The sequence below is a fragment of the Tamandua tetradactyla genome, chromosome 4 (assembly GCF_023851605.1).
Source record: "Tamandua tetradactyla isolate mTamTet1 chromosome 4, mTamTet1.pri, whole genome shotgun sequence".
In the NCBI taxonomy this organism is placed as follows: domain Eukaryota; kingdom Metazoa; phylum Chordata; class Mammalia; order Pilosa; family Myrmecophagidae; genus Tamandua; species Tamandua tetradactyla.
In genome coordinates, this window is record NC_135330.1 from 104,651,958 (window position 1) to 104,672,406 (window position 20,449).

General features: G+C 36.2%; 1 protein-coding gene across 3 annotated transcripts in view; it reads right to left on the reverse strand.

The window, feature by feature from the left end:
* The window catches only part of INTS6 (integrator complex subunit 6), a 112,887-nt gene that overhangs the window by 11,052 nt on the left and 81,386 nt on the right, over positions 1–20,449 (reverse strand). For all 3 annotated transcript variants that reach the window (XM_077158117.1, XM_077158116.1, XM_077158118.1), the window contains 6 exons: positions 9,492–9,644; positions 9,121–9,253; positions 8,157–8,251; positions 5,036–5,146; positions 3,758–3,973; positions 396–522 (listed from right to left, as the gene is read on the reverse strand). In XM_077158117.1, the coding sequence (XP_077014232.1) occupies positions 396–522; positions 3,758–3,973; positions 5,036–5,146; positions 8,157–8,251; positions 9,121–9,253; positions 9,492–9,644 (835 nt within the window). The remainder of the gene's footprint in view (positions 1–395; positions 523–3,757; positions 3,974–5,035; positions 5,147–8,156; positions 8,252–9,120; positions 9,254–9,491; positions 9,645–20,449) is intronic.

A 20,449-nucleotide genomic window follows, 5' to 3' on the forward strand; every position in this document is an offset into this window, starting at 1 on the left:
AACAGTTCTATTTTCATCTGACCTGATTTGTAGTAGGTGCCATGGGAATAGCTGAAGGAAATATCTGAATGTGCCAAGTACTGGCCATCCAGAGATAAACCACAGATACTACAGTACCACAAGGAACTGAGTTTGTGTCTATGTTTATCCATGTGGGTAAAGGTATGAAGAAGGCTAAAAAGGAAACCAAACTGTTAACACAGGACAACAGTGATGGTGGAGAGAAAGGTAAAGAAACAGAGATGACTCAATTTTTACTTCATTTGTTTGAATTTATAGTGGGACGGCGACACTGCAGTAATTCTTTAAAATTTACCATATCATGTTTGGTTTTTTTTCATGCTATAAAGAAAAAAATTACAAAAGAATATCAATTATTAAAACCATGATCTAACCTTCATCCTGTCCTTTGAGAAATTTACGGGTGCTCTTCAAAAGATTTGATCTCATTCTTGTTAAGTGATCCAAAAGATTCCGTCTTGGTATGTCGTAAGCATTTCTAAACGTCTGCGGTTTCAAATCCTATTGTTAAAGACAAAAATTATTTTCTACACATACAATTAAGAGAGATGAAGAACATTAAAGACTGTAGTCTAAGTTTAGAAATAAGACATTCTTATTTCTTTGAAAACAGCTTTGAAGGCTTAATTTGCAAAACATAAAGTCACCCATTTTGAGATTAGAGTTTTAGTAAATTCATAGCTGTGAAAATGTCACCCCACATTCAGTTTTCAAACACTTCCACCATCCCCAAAAGTTCTCTGTACCTATTTGTAGTCAATCTCCATTCCCATCCCAGAAAACCATTCATCTGCTTTCTGTCTGTGTATACTCCACTTTATAATGGAGTCTTACGCTATTTAGCATGTTTTTTAAGTCTCATCCCCATTGCGGTTCTGACCAGTAACCTGTTCTTTCTTACGGCTGTACAGTATTCCTTTACTTGGATATACTACATCTTTATCCATTCTCAGTTGATAGACTCTTGGGTTATTTCTAGTTTTTGGCTACTATAAACAATGCTGCTATGAATATTCATGTACAAGCTTTTTTTTTTGAAAGCAAGCCACACATCCTTTTTACTGCTAAGTCATAAAAAGGCATCAAAATTAAGAGGAAAAATTACAGGATAAGACTTAGCATTAATAGGGATGTCAAAGGAACTGGAAATAGATGGAGCAGGCAATATGAATTAATCAAGATGGGGAGGACAAGGAAGGGGAAAAGAGGGAGATACTAGGGGAGAGGATCTGGTGAAACAACTGATCTTAGACAAGCACCTAAGTAAAGAAATAATGGAATAAGATTTCTAAGCCCCACTATGCGTCTAGTCATCCTTGTCCTTGGCATTGTCTCTGCCATCTTCTCCTTCTTCTGCCTCTTTTTCATCATTCTTGATCAACTCCAGTTGCTTGTATGCTCTGCTGCTTTGCAATTTTTTTCCAGTCTTTCAGTAGAGAATCCACTTTTTGTTTATCTGGGTCAACTTCTTAATGGTTGTCATCTCCTTTCAGCTTTCCAGACTTAGAAGATGACCCTTGCTGTCCACTCTTGGAATTGAAGCCATTTTCCTCAGTTCACTTTTGGCTCTGCAGCCAAATTAACACCTAAAACCTCGACAGCATTCATTTTATCGTCCTCTCCTGCTACAGCAGTCTGTGCATTTCTCTTGCTAACAAATTGAACAAAGCTGAGGCCCTTTTGAACATAGCAATCCATAACTTTACCCTATTTCAAGACTGCCTCCACTTCAGACTTCTTCACTACAAGAGTGCTGGGACACCCAATACTTGGAAATTCACAGAGGTGGGGATCTGTCGTGTTGCTGGCCGTGGTGCCTGATGATAAGGTTTATCGCACAGCCAAAAAACATAGCTGAAGAAAAAAAAAATCTCACACAAGTGGAGAGGGAGAAGGGATTTGAATCTGAATCTCCTACTCCCAGGTTCCATGGGAAGAAGCCAACTGCTGCTCAAGGCCAGCAATGCAGACACGATGGCTAAGTCTTTGTTCAATTAAGTACAAGCTTTTGTATGGACACGTATTTTCATTTATTTGGGTAACTACAAACAGAACTGCTGGTTGTATAGCAAGTGCATGTTTAATTAAAAGTGCTAATTGTTTTCCAAAGTGGTTTACCATTTTACATTCCCATGACCAATGTATGAGAGTTATACTTGCTCCACATTCTCACCTATACTTGACTATTTACAGTCTTCTAAATTTTAGCCATTCTAGTGTATATGACGTGGTATCATGTTATGGTTTAAATCTGCATTTCCCTAATAATTAATGATACTGACTATCTTCTCACATGTTTATTTTCCATTTATATATCTTCTTTGGTTAAGTACCTAATCAAATATTCTGTCCATTTTTTATTGGGTTGTTTGCTTTTTTATTATTAAAAACATAATAATATTCTGTATGAGATATTTTAATTTTTTGATACAAATCCTTTATGCTCCCAGTCCGTAGCTTACCTACATGTTTTTTAAAGTTTTTCAATGAGCAAAAAATCTTTTTAATGAAGTTCGACTTAATAACTTTTCCCTAATTTTTGTTTGTGCTTTTTCTGTCATATTTTAGAAATCTTTTCTAACCAATGGTCACTAAGACTTTCTCCTATATTTTCCTCTAGAAGTTTTACTTTTTGTTTACATTTAGATCCATGATCACTTTCAAGAAATGTGAGGTAAATATCCAGGTTCATTATCTTGCATATGGATAGCCAATTGTTGCAGATCTATTTGTTGACAAGACCGTCCTCTCACCTCCTAAATTATTTTGGGACCTTTGTTATAAATCAATTGACCATATATGAGAATCTTTATCTAGATTCCATTCTGTTCCCTTATCTGTATGCTTATCCTTATGCCACCACCACACAGGTTGATCATGGTAGCTTTATAGTAAAAGTTTTTAAATCAGATGATGCATATCTTCCAATTTCATTCTTCTTTTCCAAAGTTGTTTTTACCATACTATGACCTATGCATTTCCACATAAATTTTAGAATCAGCTTGGCCATTTCTACAAAAAGCCTACTGGGATGACAATCTTTTTAAATAATGAGTATTTTTAAGGCATTTTAGGACCATGCTATACCCAAACTCATCAGTGTAAGTAATCAGAGTACAGTGAAATTATAGTAGGCTCAACTCTACCCTTAGCTATGTAACTTTGGGATCTTCAAGCCTCTGTTTTATCAACTACAAAATGAATGGGTTAATGTATTCTTTAACCATCCAACCACAGTCACTCACCCTACTCTGTTCTAATTTTAAAATTCAATGATTCAATGTTAGTGTAATGATTATGATTCTGCAGAGGTAGAGAAGTACTTTTTAAAATTCTGAGAAAATGAGAGTATAGATAGATGAGTTAAAAAAATGAGGACAAAATAAATAATAATGGGGAGCGGATAAGAGGTAACAAACAATTGGGTAGACTGAAATGCTAGTGGTTCAAGAACGGTTAACAGGTATGGGATGTATGAGTTTTTTTCTTTCTTTTTTTTTTTTTGGTAGTGATGAGAATATTCTAAAAATGATCTTGGTGATGAATGCACAACTATGTGATGATAATTGTGAGCCACCGATTGTATACTTTGGATGGACTGTGTATGTGAAGATATCTCAATAAAAATATATATTTTTTAAATTTTGAGAAACTGAAAGTTAACAGAAAGTATGATTTATATTCAGCAACACAATGTACTATAACCATAGTAGTACTAAATTCACATGGTTGTTACCTTATTCAGCAAAGCTACTTGGAAACCAGTGTACTCCTTCATGTTAAGATCTAGCAGTCTGTGAGGAACATCTTCTGAAATTCCCTGGAGCAGTTGCTGAAAATCTTTCCTATAAGCCATTGACAAACCATGTGATCGGCTGCGGACTTTAATTCCAGTTTCCTGTACTACTTTTTTGCCTACAGATCCGATGACTCTATCAGATTCTATTTTGGCCTGAATTAAAAATAAATGAGAGTTTTCTTGATATAGTTTAAATTGATAAATCATATAGATTAGTCAGTCTGGATATGCTATACAGTAAATATTTATTATATTATATTTTTAGAGTATAAAAGAAATTAAAAGCTCAAGCAGCACAAGTAGTTTATGTCAAATAGTGGGTAAACTAAAGATTATTTAAACATTAATGTCCCATGATTTTAAATTATTACAATTATAAACTTTTGGAACTGGGCAAACAAACACAGTTTCAATTTATTTCATATATTAATATTCTCTATGCTTAAATCATGAAAAATAAATGTATCCTAAATGAAAAGATACATTCTCAATCCAGAGATAACAAAAAATTAGAAAAAACTCATTAATGTTAACTTAAAAATACTTATTAGCATATAATTAAACATCCCAAGAGATGGCAAACGGTAATGCAGTTTTTCAGAGGAACACAAACAGGAATGTATCAACTTCTCTCAGCCTTTATTACAATTAGCAGTTAAGTTAAAGATGTCAGAAGTACTAGAAAAATAATGTATTTTACAGAACAGTAATAATCTGGCAATCAGTTAAACTGCATACATGCTTGATCACCACAGTATCTATTAATAAGATTTGAGGCCAAAATGACAAAACACATGGTTTTTGTAATCATTTCACAAGAAATTCCCATTTGAAAGAGAAATTCAAAAGGGAATTTGTGGGTTTTAAAACATAAAGCAAAACAAACTGATTATGTGCTAAGTAAAACAATTTTTCAATATAAATTTCTCAAAAGAAAACAAACTGTTCACTTACAGGAAGTCTAGGGCCAGATTAATGAAGCTATTTACATAAATTAGGAATTATTATAAAACTTTAAAATGAACATTTCAAATTATGGCATACCATGTACATGAAAGAGAATTATGTTAATATATGACATATGGGACTTTAAAACATGTTAGATAAAAGGAAACTTCATTAGAACCATCAAGAATAAACCATTTGACTTATAAACCATCTTAGCAAAAGCCATTCAAAATGCTTAATGGCTCATTCTATATGTCTGGATATTACCTGTTGACTCAATTTTTTGAGGTATGAAATGACACTGTAACTAAGTCCATATTCCATACTGTCTGCTATTAGGTTAGGTGCGCCCATCATTCTAACAGCTTTCTTCAAGGGCTACAGGAAAAGAAGAAATATCATTCAACACTAAAGTTGCTGTTAAAAATTTATGGCTATATGCATAATGAGTCAAGTTTGACGCTGCAAAAGTGATCAGACTTTGTCTAGACACATGAATGGAGCTGATCTGGATAGGACTAAGGTAAATCAGAATACTGAGTAAAGGACGATATAGTCCATGTTTTCAAACCTCAACCTCTGTGTGAGACCAAAGAGAGAGATGTTTATTTTATATTTTGCAAATTTATATTTTGGGTAGCACATTATCTAATTTAACTTGCATGGTCAGTTTACTTGAACACCATAATTATATGGAATCTTGAATAGGGCATGAGATTTTGTTGACTTGTACAAGTTAGTATGATACTCAGATATACTCCAGAGTAATGTGGAGAGAGAATAAAAAAGTATTTGCAAAGCCCCCTGGGGGACTAGAGAGAAAGGAAGAAATATTAAACTTCCCCATCTAGGGAATTCCTAAGATTCTTGCAAGCAGTGAGGATAATAGGCTAAGCCCTCAAACTTGGGGCTCCCCTCTAGGAAGCTTATTCCCACAAAAGAGAAGCTAAACCTACTGATAATTATGCTTAAGAGTCACCCTCAGAGAACCTCTTTTGTTGTTCAGGTGTGGCCTCTTTCTCTAAACCAACTTAGCAGGTGAACTCACTGCCCTCCCCCTCTATGTGAGACATGACTGCCAGGGATGTGAATCTCACTGGCAATGTGGGACAGGACTTCCGGGATGAGCCGAGACCCAGCATAATGGTACGGAGAAAGTCTTCTTGACCAAAAAGGGGAAGAGAAATGAAACAAAATATAGTCTCAGCAGCTGAGAGTTATCAAACAGTCAAGAGGTTATTCTTACGCATTATATAAATACCCCTTTTGAATTTATGGTGTATGGGAGTGGCCAGAGAAAAGTACCTAAAACTGTTGAACTGTGTTCCAGTAGCCTTGATTCCTGAAGAGGGCTGTATAAGTAAGTATACAGCTTTTATGATGTGACTGTGTGATTGTGAAAACCTTGTGTCTGATGCTCCTTTATCCAAGGTATGAACAGATGAGTTAAAAAAAAAAAAGAAATAATGGGGGGGAGAGAAGGGTAAAAACTGGGTAGATTGAAATACTGTGGGTCAATGAGAGGGAGGGGAAAGGGGTATGGTATGTATTAGCTTTTTATTCTTTTTATTTCTTTTTCTGGAGTGATGCAAATGTTCTAAAAACAATCATGGTGAAGAATACACAACTATGTGATGATATTGTGAGCCAGTGATTGTATAATATGGTTGGACTGCATGTGCGTAGATATTTCTCAAAACATATTTTTAAAAAAAGTCAATTTTCAAACTTTCTCCAAAAGAATTCCCCATTCTTTTCCTCAATAGGTAAAGGAGTAATAGAATAGTATCTGTATTTCAGCAAATGTTTGTCAGTAGCAGGAAAGGCAGAATTTTAAGGATTAGAGGCCATAATGATCCCGAGGGCAAGAAGAGAGGAAGCCTGGTCTCCCTGGAGAGGGCGAGTTTGGAGGAACTGGACAAGGGACACACACTGCAGAGAGACTGGCTGGAGCTTGGGCAGCAAGGGAAAAGGTTTCTGCCTGGGGCAGCTAGGTGGGGTTGCACCTTAGCTTCCGCATCTGTGAAATAGGAATAACAACAGTACCTACCCCACAGGGCTGTCTTGGGACTAAATAAGTTAACGCTTGCAAAGCCCTGAGAAATGTATCGAGCACAAGTAAGCACTCAGCGTATGTAATGTCACTGTTATTATTATTAGCTGAGATGAAAGACAAGCGACATCTGAAGGGAAAATCAGGAGGAAAAAATGGTCTCCATTTACTACAGATGGATTACAGTGAAATCATCTCCAAATGGAGGGGAGACCAATTGAAAATGCCCAGCACATGTGAAAGGGGTAGAGCCACAAACAGAATGACAACCACTGACAGAGCAAAGAAGCACTGGTATTAAACTGGAATCAAATCCCAGCTCTGATATCTAATATATACGTAGCTTCGGCTAAGTTCTCAGGGTTACTATGCAGCTTAAATAAGGCAACATATTTCACATTCAACAGTTCACATTCAAAGTGTTTCTTCCTTCACCCTTTCACGTGGCAAGCACCATATGCCAGACACTCATGCAATTCTCTTTTTATAACTCTAAGGTGTATTGATTTTCAAAGCTCAAGAAATTAGTCTTCTAATCATATAGGAGTCATTTAGAAAGATTAATTACAGCCAAATGCTACAATTTTCCTGGATCAAAGCAGAAGTATTGTTTTAAGGTGTTTTTAGTGTAGGTCTTTTGGTTAAGAAGTTATTTTTCCTAAATTAAATAAATTAATGTAGGTAAATAATACATAAAAGCCTGTATTTTGGTCTTATCTGTTATAATAACAATAGTTTTCAAGTTGTCAGGTTTTCTAAAAGTATATGGTTCTATAACAGTGTATACTTAATCTGCCTAAAAAAGCTGTTTCTGGGGATTCAGAAATCATGCTTTGAAATCCACTTGTACCCTTAAAGTATAAAACTGCAATTTAAAAAGGCAGTACAATATTTGAAGTTAAGAGCCTAAACTGTAAAGCCAGATTGCCTGGGAATGAATTCCAGTCTCCCTCACTCTCCATGTAATAGCTATAAACTCTTGGACAAAATTACTTAAACTTTTGGTGCCTTAGCTTTTTTACTTGTGAAACAGGAATAGCATTTCTACCTCCCAGGGTTACTATGTAAATTAAGTGTTAACACAAGTAAAGTGCTTAGGACAGTATCTGCCTTATAGTAAGTATTATCTAAATATTTTCTATCATCATCATCCAATCAACCACTGGAACATAGCTATGCCATTACATCAATATTGGTCATATGTACACTCAATTTTCATGACATTTAAACTATAATAACAATAAATAAACTTTTATACCAATACCTAGAATAAACTAGAAGCATAATATAAAATTTTATAACAATTTCTACTTAACAATGATAATATATTCTTACCCCAAGATAGTAGGGAGGCATCGTCTTCAAATAACTTTCAAATGACTGTCTCCATTTCAGTGTTGGTTTTGCTTTATGTACTTTAAACAAGTCATCTAGAATGTTTAATGTGAATAAACTCTCAATGTTCTCATATATAAAAACCAAATGGAAGAAGTTTAGTTTTTAAGTATGGGCTTTGTTATTTGTGGGAGTAATGTCAGACATAAGGCTTTAACAAAATTAATTTTTAACAAATTTAACAAAATATATGGTTCCAGAATTCCCTTTTAGCCCATTATGGTCAAATATTATATGTAATAATAAAAGTAGAGAAAACACACAAGGAAAACCTATACCCTGTCTAGATCTAGACACAAAACAGTTTTAAGGACATAAAGTATGTACAATGTTTTCTATAAAATATACATACTTGTATTTTGACTGCCATTCTTAAATCTGAGGTGATACCAACGAAAGAAAGAAGTTTTCTCCAATAGCAGTTCTCAAAAACTTACATCTACACGATACCTAGAAACTTAACTTTAGGATTTTATCATATTATTTTGGGACAAACTCCTTCATTTAAAAACATATTTGCCAAATTAAATTTAAAGTATAGATAAATTTTTGGAAAGAAAATACACTCATCTTGTCAAAAGAATATGCTACAAAACATTCTGCTCAACAAAACAAAGCGTGCACTGCTAAGAAATGTAACTTACAGAAAAATTTGAATATTTTATATTTTCAAAATATAACTTTATTAGTTTGCAACAAAAGTGCTTTGACACTAATTTTCAACTTACCACATAAACAAGTTATTGTAAAAATTTCTTTAGATAGGCTTAACATTTCCAAATAGTAAATATTTTCATTAATTTCCAAAAGTTAAGAAAAATTATAAATACAGAGTTCACACAGTTTGTTTCCAGAAAATTTTTATATATCGTAAGCCACAGAAAATGTTACAAGAGTCACTTACCTAAAAGGGGAAGAAGAACTGGATAATTGTAAGGCATCACAAATAAGTTGACACAGTTCAGTGCTGTGCTGGCTTTCAAGTAACCAAAAGGATGGCCAAGTTCACTATATTTTGCACTATTGCTCACATATACCTATTAAAAAGGAATTGTTAAAATTTCACATTTATTAACCTTTAAAGAATGTTGTATAAATCACTGAATCAATTTAACTTTAAAAAAATAATCTGACTTAATTTTTTTTCTTTTTGTATGGGCAGGCACTGGGAATCGAACCCCGGTCTTTAGCACGGCAGGTGAGAATTCTGCCACTGAGCCACTATCATATTGCCCCTGACTTACATTTTTAAATTACTATACTCTTTCAACTCACCTGCCAACATGTTTGAGGAGATTTCCTTTCCAGGATAAATTGAGTCAGTGGTGAAGGTTCCAACTCATATTTGTCAAAAGGCAATTTGTCAATAACCATTGGTTCACAGTCTGTACAGGAGAACTTCACTACAGGATGAGATGTACGAGGTGGCTAGAGGGAAAATCTTATTATTACTATCGATACAATATACCAGAAACTCATACTAAGTACTGCCTCAGTTTCTCAGCTTTGTTAAATGAAAATTTGATCTTTCCTACTAAGCACCATATTGCTGAAAGAAATACCTGAAAAGGTAAATGTATAAATTATTTAATATTCACAAGAAAACAAAAACATTTCAAATTTACACTGAATGAAAACACTTTTAGGTCTTAACATTTATCTAAGAAGTTAAATGCAAAATTTTGAAATTAAGTACTCAGTTTTTACAACCGAGGAATAAGAAATGTACAGAAACCATCCTAAGTCCTCATTTGAAGTAATTTAATTACCTGTATACTAACTACAACTATATACTCTGATCCATAAAAAGTTTCTGAAAATACATATTAGGACATACATACATTTACAGATTAATGTATTATGTACATAATAAAATATATGGAAAATAATATTAAAATGGAATGTTTTCTTCCATTCTAAAAGTAGACTGTTTTGGTTACCCCTGTGATGTGCACAACCTATTTTAGAGACCCCTGTTGAGGAGGTATAAAAAAACACACTACTTGAAAAAAAAAAGCCATGTTATTTTCAAATTTGCCCTTAGTAAAAATTTCATCACTTGTGAAGTCTCCTTTCTAAAAAAATCTCATCAGGTGTGAAGAAAATATGAGCTGTGAGAAAATAACTTAAACTCTCATAGCTATGAAAGACTCCACTGGCCTCAGTGACTACCCATACACTGGCAGCTCCCACACCCACGGTGTCAGGGCCAGATCTCACTCTACCTGCCAAGCATCCAGCTGCTTTCCGGACATTCCCTGAATCTTCGACAGGACCCTCAGACACATTATGACCAAGTCCTATTCTGAAAGCCTGGATATTATCTAGCTATTTCCTCATTCTCCATTTAATCTTCACAAAGACCTAGATAAAATTTAAGGGAAATAGGACTTCCAGGAAGATGGCTGAATACAGTAGCTCAATATTAGCCCTGCTGCATAGAAAACTTAGAAAAGGGACAGGAGGGCAATCCATGGTGATTCCGGAGTGTGGCTGACCTAGAAGAGGCTTCTGCACCACACAGGCAGCTCTGGTTGCAGAGGCCAAGGAATTGAGAGGCATAAATGGAGCCTGGTGCAGAGGCATGGAGCCCACACGACTGCATGGATGGGAGCTGGGGACCAGGAAGTAAGCCGCATTTCTTGGGTGCACTACCCTCACCAGCACCGTCCCCAGTGCACGTGACCAGTGACTTACCCCATACCCTATGCACCCAACCCCCGTCACCTGCTACCATTTCCCACACTCCAGGTGCCCCCACCCCACCAGCCCCCAGTGCACGTACCTCTCCCACACCCCCACCTCAAGTGCAACCAAACACTACCCCCCCCTTCCTGTTCTCTACAGGCTGCTGCTGGCGCCTAAAGATGCAAGTACTAACCTCCATACCCAGGCTAACCGTGCCCCCCTGCCCATAGTGTCGCACCGCCGCACCCCGCCCACCCTGAGCTCTGTGCATCGGTTTATGGCACTCCTAGGCCCATGCATGTGCACGAGATCCCAATCACGTCATTCAGCTCTGGTAACCGCACTTGACAGCAGTCCTAAAACCGCGCATGCACATGGCCCACAGCCACACTTCTCAGTTCTGAGAAAGTGCTGGCCTGCATAGCAGGGACATATCTGTCCCCAATCCATGAAGGCATAATGCTAACCTGCTGCCACAGCTCTATACATGAGCACAAACGGCCCCATGCCTCAGACCAGTGCACACCAGGGTTACACACCCCCAAACCAGTGCTCCTGCACAGCTTTGTCCTCCCTGGCTGCTGGGCACCCATGTTTACAAGCATGAGTGCAACAACCCCAACCTGTGTCCATACCAGCCCTGAAACAAATCACTGCACTGAGTACCCCACCTAGTACCCTGCTCCCTGCTGTACAACCATTCTGCAAACACAATGCCTTAGACTACTGAAAGAAATTAACTCCTAAAGTAAATCAATCAAGATATTTACATGCCACAAAGACAACAGAAGATCACTAAGCATATCACAATGCAGACAGATATAGCCCTGTCTAATGACCAAATTAAAACACCAGAGGCAACACAGATGTTGGAACAACTCAAAGATGTTCATATACTCTACTTCATAAAATAAGTTGGATAGCAAATGGCATAAAGAAGATCAAGAACACAGTAGAAGAGCATAAAGAGGAATTTGAAAGAATAAATAGTAAAACAGCAGATATCACAGAGATTAAAGAACCTGCTGACCAACTAAAAAACATACTAGAGGCACACAACACCAGATTTGTACAGAAGGAAGAAAGAATGAGTGATACAAAGGACAGGATAACTGACTTTAAAGACTCAAAACAGCAAATGGCAAAAATGATGGAAAAAATGAATTGGATTTCAGGGAAATAAAACAAAGCGCACAAATAAAAGAATCACTGGTGTCCCAGAAGGAGAAGACAGGAGTAAAGGCCTAGGAAGATACAATGGGAAAAACTTTCCAACCCTCATAAAGGACATAAATATACAAGTCAAAGAAGCCCAACAAACTCCAAACAGAATAAACACAAATAGGCCTTCCCGAAAACACATACTAATTAGTCTGTCATATGATAAGAGAAGCAGAAAATCCTGAAAGCAACAAGAGAAAAACAATCTATGACATACAAGGGAAATCAAATAAGACTGAGTTGAGACCTGAAGGCAAGAAGGCAGTAGTATGATATATTCAAGATCCTGAAAGAGGAAGACTTCAAGCCAAGAATTCTGTATCCAGCAAATCGTCCTTCAAAATTGAAGGGGAAACTAAAGTTTTCACAGGCAAAGTCCAGAAAAAATTTGTCAACAAGAGACCGGCCCTACAAGAAAAACTAAAAGGAGTTCTGTGGCTGAAAAAAAAAGACAGGAGAAGGAGGTCTGGAGGAGGGCACAGCATTGAAGAGTACCACTAAGGATAATTTAAAGAATACAAAGAGAAAGAGGGAAAAGAATATATAGATCTGACAAATAAAATAAAAAAGATAGGATGGTGGAATCAAGAAATGCCTTTTCAGTAATAAATTTGAATGTTTAACAGACTAAACCTACCAATTAAAAGATACAGATTGGTAGAATGGATTAAGAAACATAATCCAGCCATAATGCTACTTACAAGAGACTCATCTTAGACACAAGGATACAAAAATAGACTGAAAGTGAAAGGATGGAAAAAAGATTTTCCACACAAGTTGTAACCAAAAGAAAGCAGAAGTAGCTATTCTAATATCAGACAAAATAGACTTTACATGTAAAGACATCATAAGAGACAAAGAAGGACACTATATATTAATTAAGGTGTCAATTCAACAAGAAGATATAACAATCAAAAATCCTTATGCTCCCAATCAAGGAGCTCCAAAGTACATCAGACAGACACTGGCAAAACTGAAGGGGGCGACAGATGTTTCAATAATAATAGTAGGAGACTTCAATACACCACTCTCCTCTATAGATAGAACAACCAAACAGAAGATCAACAAGGAAGTAGAGAAGTTAAATAACATGATAAATGAATTAGATCTAAGAGACATATATAGGTCACTCTACCCCAAAGCACAAGGATACACATTCTTCTCAAGTGCTCAGGGAACATTCTCCAGGATAGATCATATGCTGGGGAACAAAACAGGTCTTTATAAATTTAAAAACATGGAAATTATTCAAAGCATTTTCTCTGATTACAATGGGATGAAGCTGGATCTCAGCACCCACCAAAGAATGAGAACATTCATAAATAAATGGAGATTAAGTAACACACTCTACACAACCAATGGGTCAAAGAAGAAATTGCTAGAGAAACCAGTAGTTATCTGGAGATGAATGAAAATAAGAATACAACTTATCAGAACTTATCAGATGTGACAAAGGCTGTGTTGAGAGGGAAATTCACCGCCCTGAATGCCTATATTAAAAAATAAGAAAAAGCAAAAACTGAGGACTTAACAGCACCTGAGGAAATTGAAAAAGAACAGCAAACTAACCCTAAAGCAAATATGAGAAGATAAATAACAAAGATCAAAGCAGAGATAAATGAATGGGAGAACAACAGAATGACAGAAAGAATCAATAAAACCAAAAGTTGGTTCTTTGAGAAAATCAAGAAAATTGATGGGCCAATAGCAAGACTGAAAAAAAAAAAGAGAGAGGATGCAATAGACAAAATCAGAAATGAGAAGGGGTGCATTACAGTAGACACTGAAGAAATAAATCACAAGAGGATACTATGAACAACTATGCACCAACAAACTAGACAACTCAGATAAAATGGACAAACTCCTGGAGACACACAAACAAGTTACACGGATTCAGGAAGAAACAGAAGATCTCAACAAACCAATCATCAAAACTCTTCCTACAAAGAAAAGCCCAGGGTCGGATGGTTTCACAGGGGAATTTTATCACACATTCCAAAAAGAACTAATACCAATTCTGTGCAAACCTTTCCCAAAAACTGAGGAAAAAAAAAACACCATCTAACTCACTTTACGAAGCTAATATCATTTTAGTACCAAAACTGGGTAAAGATGCTATAAGAAAGGAAAACTGCAGGCCAATTTCACTAATGAGCATAGATGCAAAAATTCTCAATAAAATATTAACAAATTGAATCCAATAGCAGATTAAAAAAATTATATACCATGACCAAGTGGGGTTTATACCAGGAATGCAAGGATGGTTCAACACAAGAATATCAATTATTGCAACACAGCACATTAACAAAAGGGAAAAATCACATGATCATCTTGACTGATGCTGAAAAAGCATTTGACAAAATTCAGCATTCTTTTCTGATAAAAACACTCCAAAAGATAGGAATCAAAGGTAACTACCTCAATATGATAAAGGGAATATATGAGAAACTGACAGCCAGCATCGTACTCAGTGGAGAGAGACTGAAAGCCTTCCCCTTAAGATCAGTAAAAGACAAGGATGCCCACTAACCATCTATTATCCAATATTGTGCTAGAGGTTCTAGCTAGAGCAATCAGGCAGGACAAAGAAATAAAAAGCTTTCAAATTGGAAAGGAAGAAGTAAAACTCTGATTATTTGCAGATGATATGATACTATACACTTGGAAGATCCTGAGAAATCAACAAGAAAGTTACTTGAGCCAATAAACAAATTCAGCAAGGTGGCGAGAGATATAAAATTAATGCGCAAAAATCAGTAATATTTCCATACACAGGCAATGAGCTAGCTGAGGAGTCAGTTAAGGAAAAAGTTCCATTCAAAATAGCAACTAAAAGAATCAAATACTTAGGAATGAACTTAACTAAGGACATTAAGGACTTGTACACAGAAAACTACCCAACATTGCTTAAAAGAAATCAAAGGAGATCTAAATAGGTGGAAAGACATTCCCTGCTCATGGATAGGAAGGCTAAATATAGTTAAGACATCAATTCTCCCCAAATTGATCTACAGACTCAACAAGTACCAATCAAAATTCCAACAACCTACTTTGAAGATTTAGAAAAGCTAACTACCAAATTCATCTGAAAGGGAAAGAAACCCCAAATAGTTAAAAGCATCCTAAAAATGAAGGACAAAGTGCAAAGATTAACACTCCCTGACTTTAAAACCTATTATAATGCCACAATGGTCAAAACAGCATGGTACTGGCATAAAGACAGAAGCATTGACCAATGCAATCAAATCAAGAGTGCAAAAATAGACCACCAAATCTATGATCAACTGATTTTTGACAAGGCCCCAAAATCCTCTGAACTGGGACAAAATAGTCTTTTCAATAATTGGGCATGGAAGAACTGGATAGCAATAGCCAAGAGAGTGAAAGAGGACCCCTATCTTACAGCCGACACAAAAATAACTCAAAGTGGATCAAACACCTAAATATAAAAGCTAGTACCACAAAGCTTCTACAAGAAAATGTAGGGAAACATCTTCAAGACCAGTAATAGGAGATAGGTTCCTAAACTTTACACCCAAAGTACAAGCAACAAAAGAAAAAATTGGTAAGTGGGAACTCCTCAAAATCAAATGCTTCTGCATCTCAAAAGACTTTGGTCAAAAGGTGAAGAGGTAGCCAACTCAATGGAAGGAAATATTTGGAAATCACATAATGGAAAAAGGAGGATGGATCTCTTGTATATACAAGGAAATCATACAACTTAACAACAAAAGAACAACGAACCCAATTATAAAATGGTCTAAATATATGAATAGGCATTTTGCTGAAAGGCAAATACAGATGGCTCAAAAGCACATGAAGAGATGCTCATTTTCACTGGCTATAAGGGAACTGCAGATCAAGACTACAATGAGATACCACCTCACACCTATAAGAATGGCTGCTATTAAACAAACAGGAAACTATAAATGTTGGAGAGGATGTGAAGAAACTGGGACACTTATGCACTGCTGGTGGGAATGTATAATGGGGCAGCCACTATGGAAGACTGTTTGGCAGTTCCTTAGGAAACTAAATATTGAGTTGCCCTATGACCTAGCAATAGCACTACTTGGTATATACCCAGAAGAGCTGAAAGCAAAGATGCAAACAGACATTTGCACACCAATGTTCATAGCAGCATTATTCACAATTGCCAAAAGATGGAAACAAGCCAAATGCCCATCAACAGACGAGTGGATCAAGAAAATGTGGTATATACATACAGTGGATTATTGTGCAGCAATAAGACAAAAAGACGTCCTGAAGCACATGTCAAGATGGATGAGCCTTGAGGACATAATGCTGAGTGAAATTAGCCAGATGCAAAAGAAGAGATACTGTACGATTCCATTTATGAAGAGCATAAAGGTATAATCAAAGGCTTATAATACAGAATATAGGGGACTTAGAGATACATAGAAGGTAGAGATGGGTAAACTGTTAGCTAATGAGCTTGAACCCCAATATAAGGGACTAGATAGGCATGAAGGTGGTTCTCTAGTGGGTCTATAAGTAACATTACCATATTGAAGATGAACAAGATTGAAAAGGGTTGTACAGACTTACATGTCCCACTGATTCACAACAGAAATCTAAACAAGTTCTTGCAAGAATTACTTCAAAGATAATGATACTTGTAAACAGTGTTTAAGTCCAGGGTACAGAGGGAAAACTGATATTGCATGCCATGAGCTATATTCAAAAAACAAAACCATGAGCACCACCACGGCAACAGCAAAGGTAAATAATGTAGGGAGGACAAGAGTTAAAAGGAGGTTTAGATTTCCTATTTGGCAATGGCGTGTTTATTGATTTTCTTTCTCTTGGGGGCAATGAAATTATCTAAAATCGAGAATGTTGATGAACTGTTGACTTCAGGCCTTCTACATGATGCCCAATGAATGCAGGTGGCTGAAGGATGCACTGACGAGAAGTAGACTGGTAAACAATGATGTATACTTATGAACAAAGGTTGTGCTACTACAAAAAGGAACAAAGTCTTAAGGCATGCAACGATGTGCATTAACATGTGGGACATTCAGTGAGACAGAATGAGCCAGAAACAAAAGAACAAGAATGTTATGGTCACCTTTAGAAAATGCTTATAAGAAAACAGGGTCTACACTGTAAGCTTTTAGAGCACATATATTAAGTTTGGAGTGGTGATTATTATTTCTGGATTTTGAGAGGCTGTTTTATATATATAACCTGATATTTAGAGATAAGAACAAAGCTGAACAGGTTGGGGTTAAAGTAATTCAGAACATAGGGGTAAGGAAGACAGTGTCTATATTTTAGAACCACACATATTCTTTTGAGACCAATTGAATAAAGGTTTATTTGATCTGGAACTGAAATTTTCTGTAGTGCATAATCTAATTCAATCTATCTTATAGCTCATTTGAACAACTGATATACAGGGAGCACAGAATAAGAAAAAGGTCCTTTAAACCTGTATAGATTTATTGTAATACATGGAAACATTCTAGAGTTTATTAAGCATATAATCAAAAGGCACTGGCAAAGTCCCCTGAGGGATGGGAGAAAGAATATAGAACTATCAAACCTTACCATCAGGGAATCCCCTGAAACTGTGTCAAACTTCAGGGACACTCAAATCAATAGGCCATGCCCTTGATCATGAGGCTTATTCTTGTGAAGTTTATGCAGGCAGTGGAGAAGCTTAGCCTGCCTATAGGCATGCCTAAGAGTTACTTCTGGAGGATTCTCTTGTTGCTCAGATATGGCCTCAGTCTGTCTATACCCAACTCTGCAAGTGAAATCATTCCCCTCCCCCCTACATGGGACATGACATCCAGGGATGAAAGTCTCCCTGGCGACGTGGGAGAGGTCTCCCAGTGATGCATCCAGACCTGGCACCATGGGATCAATAAGTCCATCTTGACCAAAAGGGGGAAACATATAATTAATAAAGTATCAGTGACAGACAGAGTTCAAATAGAGTCAAGAGGCTACTCTGGAGGTTGTTCTTATGCAAGCTGCAGGTAGACCTTGCTATCTATCATAACCTGCCAAATCCCAATCAAGACCACTCCAGCCAATCCTGAAGAACATGGAGGGCAGTATCTAAGATTCCACAAGGGTTCCAGGAACTAGAGTAACTTTCCAGAAACCTACAACCTCCAGATGGTCTCTGGCCCAGATAAGTCCTGACACCTAGCCCAGTCTCTCCAGAACATCATATAGTTCCATTTCCCTAACCCATATTAGTGACAGACCCTTCCAATATAAAAAATTTAGAATTGCCATAGCCCAAACAACCCTAATGTGAGGTATGGAAAGATCAAAGATGATAGTAGAAATATACATAGAAGATAGGACTTAACAAAAGAATATGAATACTGAATCATTAAACTGATATCTCTTTTAGTCTCCAGTATTTTAGAGCAGCTAGAAGTAAAACCCTAAAATTGTGAAATTGTAACCTGTTGGAGAAGCCATAAAACATCGCCAACATGGCTGCCGTGGCTGATGCAAGGCAACACAAAATGGCTGACCTGAAATCTGCCCTCCGCCCTAGCAACAACGGTGACCAATCCTAGCCCAACCCGTGTCCCTGCATGCTCCCAGCCTATATAACCCTGTGCACTTCCTAGATAAAGCCGACACCTTCCACTCACCCCTGAGGGTTGTCTCCAAAGTCGCGTGCTGTGTGCTCTGTGTCTGTGTGACTGACTCAGTACGGCCACTTACCCCCAGCCATCAGCTACCCAACAGTAACCCATGTCAAATTCTGAAATATGTTCTACAACTAATTGTGGTGCTACACTCTGAAATTTATAGTTTTTTGTATATATGTTATTTTTCACAAAAAAAGGAAAAGTCTATTGTGACGATAAAAAAATATTTAAGCCCTCTAGCCGCTTATATTCTGGGGCAGCTAGAAGGAAAAATCTGAGAGGATTGTATGGTAGCCCATAACAAACTCTGGGATTTGTCCAGAGTTGAAGAGTGCTTTGAAAACTAGTGCTTTTATATTTCTTTGCTTTGTATATATGTTAACTATACAATAAAAAAAGTTAAAAAAAAATTTAAGGCATTTAACAGAACACATAAAACATAGCAGGTGCTCAATATTAGCTGCCTTCGCTTAACAATACTAAATTCTCATCTTTCCAGAAAGTTTTCATATACTTCTTAGCAATTTAATTCAGCCTTCATCACTTCTCATCATACCAGACTAGTAACTGTGCTTTTTAATCAGCCATCCTAACTAATTAGACCCTTTCAATCAATTCCATGGCTACATTACTCCCAGAATATTTGTTCTGAAATACAAATAAAATCATATAATTTTCCTGGCTAAAACTATTCCATAAAAGTAGCTCCCAAACATCTAAAAATAGGGTCCAGATCCTTAAAAACATCTTCAACGGGTCTGTGATCCTCATTAAAAAAAAAAAAAAAAGCTCAGATTCCTTAATATTACATTTTAAAGTCATCATCTATTTATTTTATTTTATAGTTCTCCTAATATCCTATACTATGCTCTGCTACATTCCTCTAAATACATCTTTTTCTCTTTTATCTCCATACTTTTTTCTCATATTGTCTTCTGATCAAATCGAAATCCTACCCATCCTTTAAAACCTTCTATGGCCTGTAATTATTCGAAATAGGGCACTACAGTAATTATAAATAGATAATGCTTGTGATATTGGTTTTGGATTTCTTTTCATTAAAACTTAAGTACCATACATACTACTGTGGGTGTGAAATACATACAAAAGAATGAATAACCAACAGGACAGTATTTCATACAAATATTTTATCTGTTCTAGTTATCTTTTCTCCAGAAGAACAAGTAAAATGACTAAAGGAATTGAGTATTTCTTCTTGACAAAATGAAGAGATAAAAAATCATGATGGTTAAAAAAAAAATCATGATGGTTTAATCAGAAAAAAGGAGTAAAGAAGATACCCATGGAATTTATAAAATGTCAACAGATATCCTATAATTCCCATTTTCATGTACTACTTCATTAGATCATTAATGAATAAAGAAAAGATCATTTTATAGACCCTGTACAGACTCAAAGTAAAAATTATCTTGAAGACCTGATACTGGTTTAAAGCAGAAATTCAAAAAGGGTTCAATTTAAGTCATAAATGATAAGCCCCACAGAACTCTTATTAAGGAATGCTTAATGATCTTTAAATACAGTTCATATCATCTAAGGGTAATAAGCGAGAAGAAACACTGTCATACTCTCCTACATATCCATTGATGTCCTCAGAAACTAAGAAAAATACTAGAAAAATAGATAATCTGGAAAAAAAACCAAAAAACAACACTAACA